The 10814-nt window shown below is 35.0% G+C and overlaps 1 protein-coding gene across 3 annotated transcripts; it reads left to right on the forward strand.

The window, feature by feature from the left end:
* The first annotated feature begins 966 nt into the window (after positions 1 to 966).
* LOC120074533 (clathrin interactor EPSIN 3-like) lies at positions 967 to 9843 on the forward strand. 3 transcript variants are annotated; one of them, XM_039027697.2, is made up of 15 exons: positions 967 to 1332; positions 1465 to 1511; positions 2633 to 2709; positions 2948 to 2999; positions 3424 to 3503; positions 3586 to 3664; positions 5223 to 5306; positions 5409 to 5554; positions 6222 to 6557; positions 6911 to 6952; positions 7079 to 7180; positions 7271 to 7425; positions 7584 to 7738; positions 8061 to 8904; positions 9065 to 9843. In XM_039027697.2, the coding sequence occupies exons 3-15, from the start codon at positions 2675 to 2677 to the stop codon at positions 9508 to 9510; spliced, it is 2556 nt and encodes an 851-aa protein (XP_038883625.1). In that variant the 5' UTR covers positions 967 to 1332; positions 1465 to 1511; positions 2633 to 2674; the 3' UTR covers positions 9511 to 9843. The 3 variants fall into 3 exon arrangements, with proteins under 3 accessions (XP_038883625.1, XP_038883619.1, XP_090169766.1); XM_039027691.2 differs by having other exon boundaries at positions 1019 to 1332; positions 1414 to 1511; XM_090313640.1 differs by having other exon boundaries at positions 1060 to 1332; positions 1414 to 1511; positions 6194 to 6557.
* The last annotated feature ends 971 nt before the right edge of the window (positions 9844 to 10814 follow it).

Raw genomic sequence — 10814 nt, forward strand, 5'->3', positions numbered from 1 at the left:
CCTCTTAATTTTATTCTCTTCTTAATAGAATGATTGTAGCCTATCTTATATAACTAATAAAATGTTCCATTTAAATAAAACTAAACTCACAAATATTTGATAACTCATGAAGAAGATTATTTTTTTAATTTAATACGTAAAGTTTGAGAATTCAATTATATGAGATCGAAAAATATACATTAATATCAATCCGTCAAGTTAGGTTTCGTATTGACAATAAAAAGACATTTTTTGGTTATTATTATTAGAGGCACAATTTAACAATGGTCTTCATCTAAAGAAAAGAAAAAGGAAATACATCTACTCATCACCTTAACATGACTAGCTAATAAATGTTGATGATGTTTGGATGAAAAAGTGGCCAAAAGTGGTTGCAAAGACTGATTTCTAATAAATGTCTACATGAGTAGATCCATTTTTTCCTTTTTATTTTAATTGTAATATTTCTTAAGAAAAAGATATTATCTAAGAATAGTTTTGTTGAAAACGAAAACATTTTTTTTTAAAAGAGCAAACAATATTTCTTCTTACACGATAACATCTAAATAAGGGTGTGTTATTATTTTTTCTTCAAACTAAAACTTAAAAAAAAGTAACCGATTCATTAATTATAGAGCTATTTTTAAGAATACAATATTACAAAATATAGAGTGCGGAGTCCATCTACTTCTTCTTCTTCTTTTTTTTTTTGAAAATGTAAAAATGTTATCTTTCTAGTGTAATAGAGTAAAACGATTCAAACCACATATCTCTCGATCACTAATAAATCTATATGTCAATTGAACTATAGTTATTTTAGACAAAAAGTAGAAATGTCTTCTATGATAACTTCATTCATTACTTGTCATAAAAGTAACATGGATGAGAATAATAAATATCACGATAAGTTGAAATTTTTCCATAAAGACGTGAACTTTAGGATGGGGAGGAAAAATTAAAAGGATGAGGTGAATTGAGAGTGTGGATGGACGTAACAAGCAAAGTTGAATACTTTGTGGAAATTGAGAATTTAATATATGATTACAATAAAATAAGTATGATTGATTTGAAAACCCATTTGGCTTTTTATTATTCTCTGCGTGCAGATGGGCTAGCCGGCTAGTTGCGCTGTCTTTCTCCAATTTCACCTCTCTCTCTCATTTCCACCGAATTCTCAAATTTCAAGAGAGAGAGAGAGAAGGAGGAAGAGACAGAAACCCCTCTTTCCTCTTCGATTAACTGCGGCATCATACAATTCTTCCCAGCTTCAAACAAAGTCCAGAACATTCTTCTTCTGATCGGTCAGATCGGGCTTCTAATTTCAACCCCACTTATCGTAATCGATTCCATCAGGTGCCCTTTTGTTCGATTTTCAATTGGGTTCTGTTTTCTTACGGTTTTTCTTTGGTTTATAGCTGTTGGGTTGTGATTCAGATCTACTTCAACCTTCTTACTGCTGATTTTTGTGCTACAATTTCTGGGTAGCTGCTAAAGACAGTTGATTCAGCTACCTCTTTTGCCTCCTTAGTCTCGTAAGATTCCTATGCTTACTCCCTTTTGCGTTTCTTTTCTGTTTCGTATTGTAGATTTTGTAATAGGCTCTTCTCAAGAGGAGAATTCTTTTTTCCCAGTAGTTGCTTTGACCATTTGATATTAATGGTTATGATTTTATCATGCGGAAGTTTGTTTGTTTTTGTTTTTGTTTTAGCTGATTTTATCTAATTAGTTGTTAATTTTTTGTTTTGCTTCATAGGTTTATATCCTTTTCATAGATCTGTTTGGAGTTTTAGCAGCAGGTTGTGAAAATCTAGATGGGAAAAGTTTCATTCATTTTTCCGGTTGTATAAATCTTTCGAGGGCTATTTCTAAAAAAGTCAAACATTTAGCCACCCACCAATTCAGATCCTTTACATTGCTGATTATGACATTATTTATTAATAATAGGGCTTAATGTAAAGGCATTAGCCAAAAACAGGGTGCCTTAATCGAAGGCGAGGAACTTTTTTGTTGTTAAGGAAGGTGGAGGGTTTTATCTATTAGGTGGGATGTTGTTTCCAAGTGGTGCAATGTGGCTAGGTTGGGTATAGACAATTTCACTAGTACGAACACTTTACCCTCCTAGCAAAGTGGTTATTGAGCTTGATACTTCGTGATAAAATACTTGTGAGCAAATTCAAATATGGTTCTTGCATTTTTGGATGGGTATGGCACCTTTTGAGTTATAAAAGTCATATTTCATTGTCTGTAGTGTTTCAATAACTTCATGAAATTATCTCTACAACATCAGGAATGGGGCTTGCATTTAATTTTTGGAAGATCATTGTAATAGTAGTGATTCCTCACCTCTCCCAATCATTCAAGTGTATATGGTAAATGAAGTCCTAAAGTTGGAGGGCCACTTAGGCCTGGTCTAATGATTGAATTTTGTCTTGGCATTTGTTTAAGTTAAAATTTGTGATCTTCCCTACAATATTCATTGCAGCATGAAACGTTGCCACATTCATCCAATATTTTACCTTATCATATTCTTATATTCTCATTGCTATATTTCTTCTGAAGTTTGAACATTTACATTTTATATATTAAATATTGAGATCCTTTTGTATGTGTGTAATAACCATAGATTAACAAGAGCTTCTCTTTGATTGAACAGGTGAACTAGGGGTGCTTCTGGTTGTTGCTGTAATTTGCTAGGATGAAGAAGGCCTTTGATCAAACTGTTAGAGACTTGTAAGCCATCTTCTTAGCTTGTGATACTTTGATTGCATCATTTTAATTTTTTTTTTTTTATTTTAAGTCAAAACAGGTGATTACTTGTCTTGGCAATCTAATTAATTTTCGTCAAATGATCATTAATGAAGATTTACATTAGTGGTCTTGTTTCATCAAAATTCATTTTTATTCATTGATCTAAATTGGACTTTATGCATTAGGTTTTCCTAATAGGTCCCCTCTTCTTTTATTGCAGAAAGAGAGAGGTCAATAAGACCGTGCTCAAAATTCCTAAAATAGAGCAGAAGGTATGCCTTCTCAGTTCTTTATTTATTTTTTAATTTTTTAATTATTCAATTATTATTATTATTTTTTAAAATAATGAAGTGATCTTGTATAGATTCAATTATTTTGTCTTAAAGAATGAGAAAAGAGTGTTTAGGTTCATTTGTCATGCATCTCCAGAATGATAGCCCTTAGGTTAGATAGAAACCTAATTGATGCATGATTTCTAAGGGATTGAAGAAGTTTTTATAACTATGGATACTGTATGAAATAATTAATAAGAAGTTATTGACCATGGCATTCTGATTGATACACGACCAACAATATCGTGAATTTCACTATAGAAACGGCTTCTCAAACTTCTGTAAGAAACTTTTGTAGCATGGGTTCTATTCTCGCCAACTTATATGGAACTACGTTTTTTCCTTTTCCTTTCCTCCTTTCCAGGTTTTGGATGCCACTAGCAATGAGCCTTGGGGTCCTCATGGATCCCTTCTTGCAGATATAGCACAAGCAACTAGAAATTAGTAAGCATAGGCTTGCTTTTGTGGATGCTTTTAGATTGAATATTCTACACCAGGGAAGAACTTATTCCAAATGTCCATGCAGTCATGAATACCAAATGATCATGGGAATACTCTGGAAGCGGATTAATGATACTGGCAAGAATTGGAGGCATGTCTACAAGGTTAGCAGTTTTTCCCTTTTTCTTTCAACTATTAGGATCATTGTATGTAGACGATTGAACTAATTTAATATTTCCATTTTGATATGGAAGCTCTTATTCTCCCTTCTGTATTGTTTTTTCCCGCTTGTTAGTTCAAAAAGCTTGCAATAAATATTACTGTTTGTGACTTTGCATTACCTGAATATATAAGTTACAATTCCCTAATAAGTTTTCAGTTAAATATTTTTCTGGGAAGATGTTTGATAAGAAAAGTATTGCCTCATGTACGCTAAGAAAAAAAATTTCTCAAAAGGGAAGATGTTGATTTCGTTACCAATACATTCTGCAAGCATTGTGTATTTCATTACTTCTGTCAATTCGTCTTTAAAATTATCTATTTTAAACTAAAACAAATTTTTAATGTCCATTAAAACATAACAAGATTCAAATGTCTTTTCTATAAATTAAAAAAATAAAAAAATCCTAATATATGTATTTTTATCATGTTCGTAACCTAGGTTTTTAGATATTACATGTCGACATGCCTGCTTTTGTGCTTTTAAGGAAAAAAGTAGACCGGTTTAAAAACTACAAAAAACTTGAGGAAACTAAGTCCATTAATTCAGGGAAAAAATATGCGATGAAAAATTGACACTGTTAGGACTCAAAGAAACAATAAAAAATGGCCTGCCTTTTCTATACCCACCCTTGATTCTTTCATTCTTTTTCTCCACGAAAGTTGGTCTTTATCCCAAAAAAAAAAAAAAAAAATGACAACGGATGTGATATTCCCTATTTGTAGAGCTAGAGAGGCGTCTGCTATCTCTTTTGATCGTCTGGTTTGCTTGCTTGGTGTGATTGTTTGTCCTTTTCTAGCTGCTCTGGCCTACTCAAAGTTGAAGTTATATTGTTGGTCCTTCCTTTCACACCTTTCTTTTTTCAGTATACCAACAAAACCTCTACTACTGACTCTATGTTGAAAAGGCAAAAACAATTGATATTATCTGCAGATTCTGAGTGAATTGATGAAACCTTCTCTACATCCTATTAGATTGCCTAATTTTATTTGTCTTTTGAATGATATAAAGTACGTACATCACGGGAAGATTATTTTTTAAACTCTTTCACAACATGAAAATTGAAAAAATTTGTGTTTCTCTGGTAATACCATAATACTAATGAACAAATTAGCCCCCGTGATTCTATCCATTTACTTGGGGTTGGGGTTAATGGGCAGAGGCTTGAAGTGTCCCCTTTAATTAGTTGGAGGCTGGGGAATTACATAATAAAATATTTCTTTCCCTGCTTTCTTTTCTCCATTTTTTTAACAAATAAAATAAATTGGAACTAAAGACAAGAAATTGCGTTGTGTTCCCACAACCCTTCATTTTCTTCCTATATTCTAGTAATTTCCTGCTTTATCACAGTGTGGAATTTATTTATGGGTTGCACGAAGTTGCTATATTAGTAGAAATTTAAAATAACTAATTCTTCTTTGAACTGACAGTAGCAAGAGATGACTGCATGAAAAGAATCTCTTTTTTCCTTTTATTCCTACCCAAACTTTTATCTTTCTCAGGGTTTGACCGTTTTGGAGTACTTGGTGGGTCATGGGTCGGAGCGTGTCATAGATGACATCAGAGAACATGCATATCAGATATCGGTACATTTTTCTTACTCAATTCACTATGACTATTATTTTTACTCTAGCTCTCTGATTTTCATGAAAGACTCTTTAATTAATCAACCATCTTTTGGATGACAGACCTTGTCTGATTTTCAATACATCGACTCCAATGGGAGGGACCAAGGCAACAATGTTAGAAAGAAATCTCAAAATCTTGTAGCCCTTGTAAATGATAAAGAAAGGATCATTGAGGTCAGACAGAAAGCTGCTGCTAATAGGGACAAGTGAGTCTGCTCTCAAAGTTCGGTTGTTTTATATTTTTGTCATTTCTTCATTCTTTTGTTCATTTTTCTTAGCTTGTCCTTATTAATTGCACAAGTAACGTTCGGCAGCCGTTTGTATCTCTCGTTGATTGTTGGTTCTTTTGGTTCTCGTCTCATTCTCTCTTCCTTTAGGAGGTTGTATCTTGAACATTTTGCTCCCTTTTCATCAATCATTGAATAGTTTATTTCTTGGAAAAAAAAATAATAGTAAACATATAAGTAAATTGGAGCAGTAATCTTGTTTAGTAGTGCCAATTTTTCATTTCAGACCCTCAGATAATTTTATTTCATATACACATGCCTCTAACGAAAGCGATTTGTGTTTTTTATCCAAGTGACCTGAATATTGAACTTCCTTCTTTCCATTGTGTTTGTTACAATGCTTTATTTATATAAAATAATAAGATATAAAATTCTACATATGTCATGTTTAATCCATTTCAAATTTCATGGTCAGTATTTTTAACACTTTTATAGTTTTTTTTCCCCTGGTCTTTTGATAAATTTGATTTATTTTATTACACGTTTCACATTTACATTGTATAGAAATGTTCTTTCAGTTTTTACATAATAGTATCAACAACTTGATAACTTTTACAGTATTTATGAATATCATGATGTCACACAGGTTTCGCAGCCCATCATCTATGGGCAGTATGTATAGACCAAGTTCAGGAGGATATGATGACCGCTATGAAGGACGATATGGAAGCCGTGATGGAGACAGAAATGGGGATTCTTATGGGAGGGAAAGAGATTATGGTTTTAGAGATGATCGTGCTGGCAGAAATGAGGATTCATATGGTCGTGATTATGAAGAACGCTATAACAGAGATGGTTTTAAGGATGATGATTATCGAGGAAGAAGCCGAAACATTGATGACTATCAGCATGGTTCAAGGAGCAGGAGCTCTGATAGAGATGGAGAACGTACATACGATGATGATGGTCAAGCTTCTTCTCGGTAGGCACCTGCTGCAGATATAAAATGTTGATGCCAGATAACTATTAAATTAGTGAATTCCATTTTAGTTGTTGCCTACGCTCACTTCTTTACAAAACTTGTTTTCAAACAAATGAGGCAAGTATTTTGTTTTTCTAGTCTGACATGCACAGGTTTTCTTGGAAATGTAAATTTAGTTCTCTGTCTTGTTCTCTTCTACGTTTTCAAGGGAGTAAATATCATTAATTCATTAATTTCTTCCGCAATGAAGGAAACTTGCAATATGATCTTTTTAATTACGTCTTGATGAAGTTTGATATGTGTATAATTTTCTTGAAAAGCACTCATTTCCTTGCTTTTCCTATTTCTTGCAGCAACAATGGTGCCAGAGCCGACGAGCAATCTCAGATTGGAAGGTTAGTTTCAATTGTTTATTTTATACTTCTCTGATGATGGTGCAGTGTAGTGATATTATTTGATATATCACTTTTATCCCTAAAAAGGAACAATATGTTGCATTACAAAATTTGAATGTTTCATAGGCAGCTTGAACGTAAATTTTCAGAACAGAATATTGGTGCTCCGCCTCCGCCAAGTTATGAAGAAGCTGTGAATGAATCTGGAAGCACCGTGCATAGTCAAAGGTGCTAATTTTGTTCCAAAGATAATGATGTCACATTTTCTTTTAATCTTGTTTGCCATTCATTCAATTGATATATTGTATCTGTAAACAGAGATGTAGAAGCTCCAGCAACTACTTCTCCAAGAGCTTTTCCTCCACCCACGTCCAGTAGTCCAAGCCAGCCAACTACTCATGGAACCACTGCATCCCCGCCTATGCAGGGACTTGATGGTTCAGATGAATTTGACCCCCGTGGTTCAGTTCCAGGTATGGGAAGCACTTGTGATTTTTCCATGGTTGGACAATTTGCATTAAAAAAGTATTTTCCATCATTTTTATTATATGGTATGGCAATTTTCTCTGGTCTTTATAATTTACACTTAATATCTATTTCTTTTTTTTTCTTTTTCCATTTCTTATTTCAGCTGCTCCAAATGCTGCCCCAAATGCCTCAAGCAGTTTGGAGACAAATTTATTTGACTCCTTGGCCTTAGTGCCTGTTGGGCCAGTAACATCAGCTGCAGACTCTGAGAGTCATGTTCAGACAAGCTCTGTTGCGGGGTCCTATACTCAAAATCAGGTAATATTGAACCATTGAAATGATTTTGAACTGATATCTGTTCCGCTTGTTGCTATGTTTATACATGCGATTTTAGTTTTCATGTATCCATAACTTAAGTGCTTTCTCATCAATCTTATTCCTGGCATTGTTGAGAATGTTGTACCGTGGTTTTGGTAGATGTAGCATACTGGGAGATTGCATTTTTATGGAGTACAGAAATTTTAGATTTCTCGAATGCAAATTTAAATTTGGGTTGATTTCTATGTCGTAAAATTGGATTCTAGATCAATTATTATTGATGGCAGAGATTGAAATTTTGCAACTTCGTATGCTCATGCAGACCTTTGAAGACCCGTTTGGGGACTCGCCTTTTAAAGCCATTTCTTCCTCTGGTGTCCAAGAACAAGCACATTTTCACCGTGGGGAATCATTTTCTGCCGCAACTTACTCCACACCAGGCATCCCTGTTCAACCTCAGCCGAATTTGCACCATCCTCGTGAAGAGACTCTGCAACATCATAATATTGGTGTACTGGCTGATCTCCTTCCTCCTGAAACTTTACCTGCTGCTGTTTCACAGCCCACAATATCAAACCAACCAGTACAGCCAAATTTTCAAGCTGTAGCTGGCTTGCCTGCACAGCCAAATTCAAACTTGGGGAATTATCAGCAAGATGGAAATATTGCTCCTGTAAATTTTCAAAATCAAACCGAACCAGGGAGAGAGTTTGGGAATGGGATGTTCATGGCACAAGGAGGAATACCAGCTCATGTCAATTCATATATGGCTCCTCCAAATGCTGGATCTAATACACAGCCCAATAATTTTGGAACATCTCATAATGGTTCTGCAGCTCCCACGAGTTCTCATGTCACGCTTCAAACTACAAGGCCTGCTCAGCTTGATAGTGGAAACTTCAATCCGCCACACGGTTCTGTAGCTCCAGTAGCTTCTCAAGCGTCTCACCAAGCCTCAAATTTTCCTGTTGTAAAATCTAACCTTGACGTTATGGGTAGTTTTAATCCTCAAGCAGGAAACTATACATCCATGGCTCCCCAGCAAATTCCTCCGGCTGGATCACTTTCAACTGCATCTCAAGCTTCGAAGAATAAGTTTGAAACCAAGTCCACAGTATGGTCTGACACATTAAGCAGAGGGCTTGTCAATTTAAACATATCTGGACGTAAGTTTTCCCTTTTGATTTCATTACGTCGATCACTTGCACACACCAATGAGGTTAACCTGATTGTGTTGATTTCTTTTGGACGTACCAGGTTTCATACGTTTAGAAAAACATAATAAATCTTCATTCCTCCTTTTTTGAAGAATATGTTCTCGTGCAGCTAAAACAAACCCAATGGCGGATATTGGTGTCGATTTTGAAGCCCTTAATAGGAAGGAGAAGAGAATGGAGAAGCCTAGTACAGCTCCAGTGGTATCTACCATTAACATGGGTAAAGCTATGGGATCTGGTTCTGGGATAGGCCGAGCCGGTGCTGGTGCACTAAGGCCGACTTCAAATGCAATGTCAGGTTCCGGTTTGGGCATGGAAATGGGAATGGGCATGGGCATGAACCCCAATCCTGGCATGGGCATGGGCATGGGCATGGGCATGAGAGGCTATGGAGGTATGAATCAACCCATGGGTGGCATGGGGATGAATATGGGTATGGGGCAGCAAGGAATCCAAATGCAGCAACCTCGAGCGAACATGCCCGGTGTATACAACCCGATGATGGGTGCTGGTGGTTATGCCCCTCAACAGCCACCATACGGGAGTTACCGATGACGTGAAATATCTTGTTAGAGTTGTGGAAGAGCCTTTGCTTGTTTATCAGGTTATAAGATTAGATAGGACAGCACTAAATATTCAAAGATCTGCATCCAACCCAAGATTTTATTATTCGAAGTTATATTTTTTTCCACTGAATGAAGGCCATGTCTTCATTGTTTTCTACCAAATCTTCTGTTAGTCATTCTTTGTGGGTTGAGTTCTGCTTTGAATTTTGTGTGTATCAACGAGTTCAAATCTTTCTTATCATTTTCCTTCCACTTTCTTGTGATTGTATATTTGATTGAATACAAGTTAAATAATAAAATACGATGGTGTAAGTTTGTCTCATTCATATTTCATATTTTTTAGGATCTGCTTTGTGGCTATTGGGATGGATTTTTAGTTTACTAGAATTGACCCCTCATTAGTGAAAATGGTATTCTTGCAGTGGTGAGATTATAAGCTGTGAGAAACTCTATTGGCTTGATCATTCTAAATCCATCTCATGTGTAAATTTGTAGTGCACCCTTGAAGACATTAGGGAAAATGGTTTGTGATCTTGCAACAGAATTGTCCAAGTATATCATACTTCAATAACAATGAGTTCATTGCTCTCACAACTACTATAGTGTTTTTCCTATATACTTGTTGGAAATTCATCAAATTGATTACAAGTTTTAATTGATGAAGTTTTTTCCCCCCTCTCTCTCTCTAGGAAGCTAACTAGAAGAATGCTTCGCAAAGAGACCTAGTGCTAAATGAAATAAATATCACCAGTTTCAACGCAAACGGATTGATCATCAATGCTCGTCAATCGGTTTATTTTTTATTTTTTAATTATAAATTGAGCAATGGGCCTCACATAAATACAGAACACAGAATAAACAACAAAAGTAGTTCCCCACTTCTGTAAGCATGGTCTAGTTTAGAGTGGAAAAACTATTTAATATGTAAGCCAAGACAAATTCCAAAAATTTTGACCCTCAAATAGGAGCTTAAAACCTAAAGGACATTTTAAAGGTCCAAACTACAATCAAAATGATAGCAACAATTATTATTCTTTGACGTTTATACCTCCTAAACTATGCTCCAAACATGACAATTATTTTTTTTAATAACCAAAAGACGTGTGTTAAAAATTTATCAATCTTCCCTACTTTAACTATTCAAAGAAATGTCAAAGCGATCATACGAGCATGTTAATAACTACAAGACATGTAGTTCCATTTAACCGTTGCCATTTAAAAAGATTCTAGAAGTATGTGTATGCATACCTCCTTGCGAAGGAAGACTAAGAGTAGTAGCTATAAAAGAACCTG

This window comes from Benincasa hispida, chromosome 1, assembly GCF_027475165.1.
Source record: "Benincasa hispida cultivar pf3 chromosome 1, pf3_genome.v1.1, whole genome shotgun sequence".
Lineage (NCBI taxonomy): Eukaryota > Viridiplantae > Streptophyta > Magnoliopsida > Cucurbitales > Cucurbitaceae > Benincasa > Benincasa hispida.

Bases quoted from the DNA above. Each gene is read 5' to 3' on its own strand.
- LOC120074533 (XM_039027697.2), top strand. From the start codon at position 2,675: ATGAAGAAGGCCTTTGATCAAACTGTTAGAGACTT. The intron at 3,504-3,585 runs GTAAGCATAGGC...ATGTCCATGCAG, and splicing joins GCACAAGCAACTAGAAATTA to TCATGAATACCAAATGATCA. The intron at 6,953-7,078 runs GTTAGTTTCAAT...AATGTTTCATAG, and splicing joins GAGCAATCTCAGATTGGAAG to GCAGCTTGAACGTAAATTTT.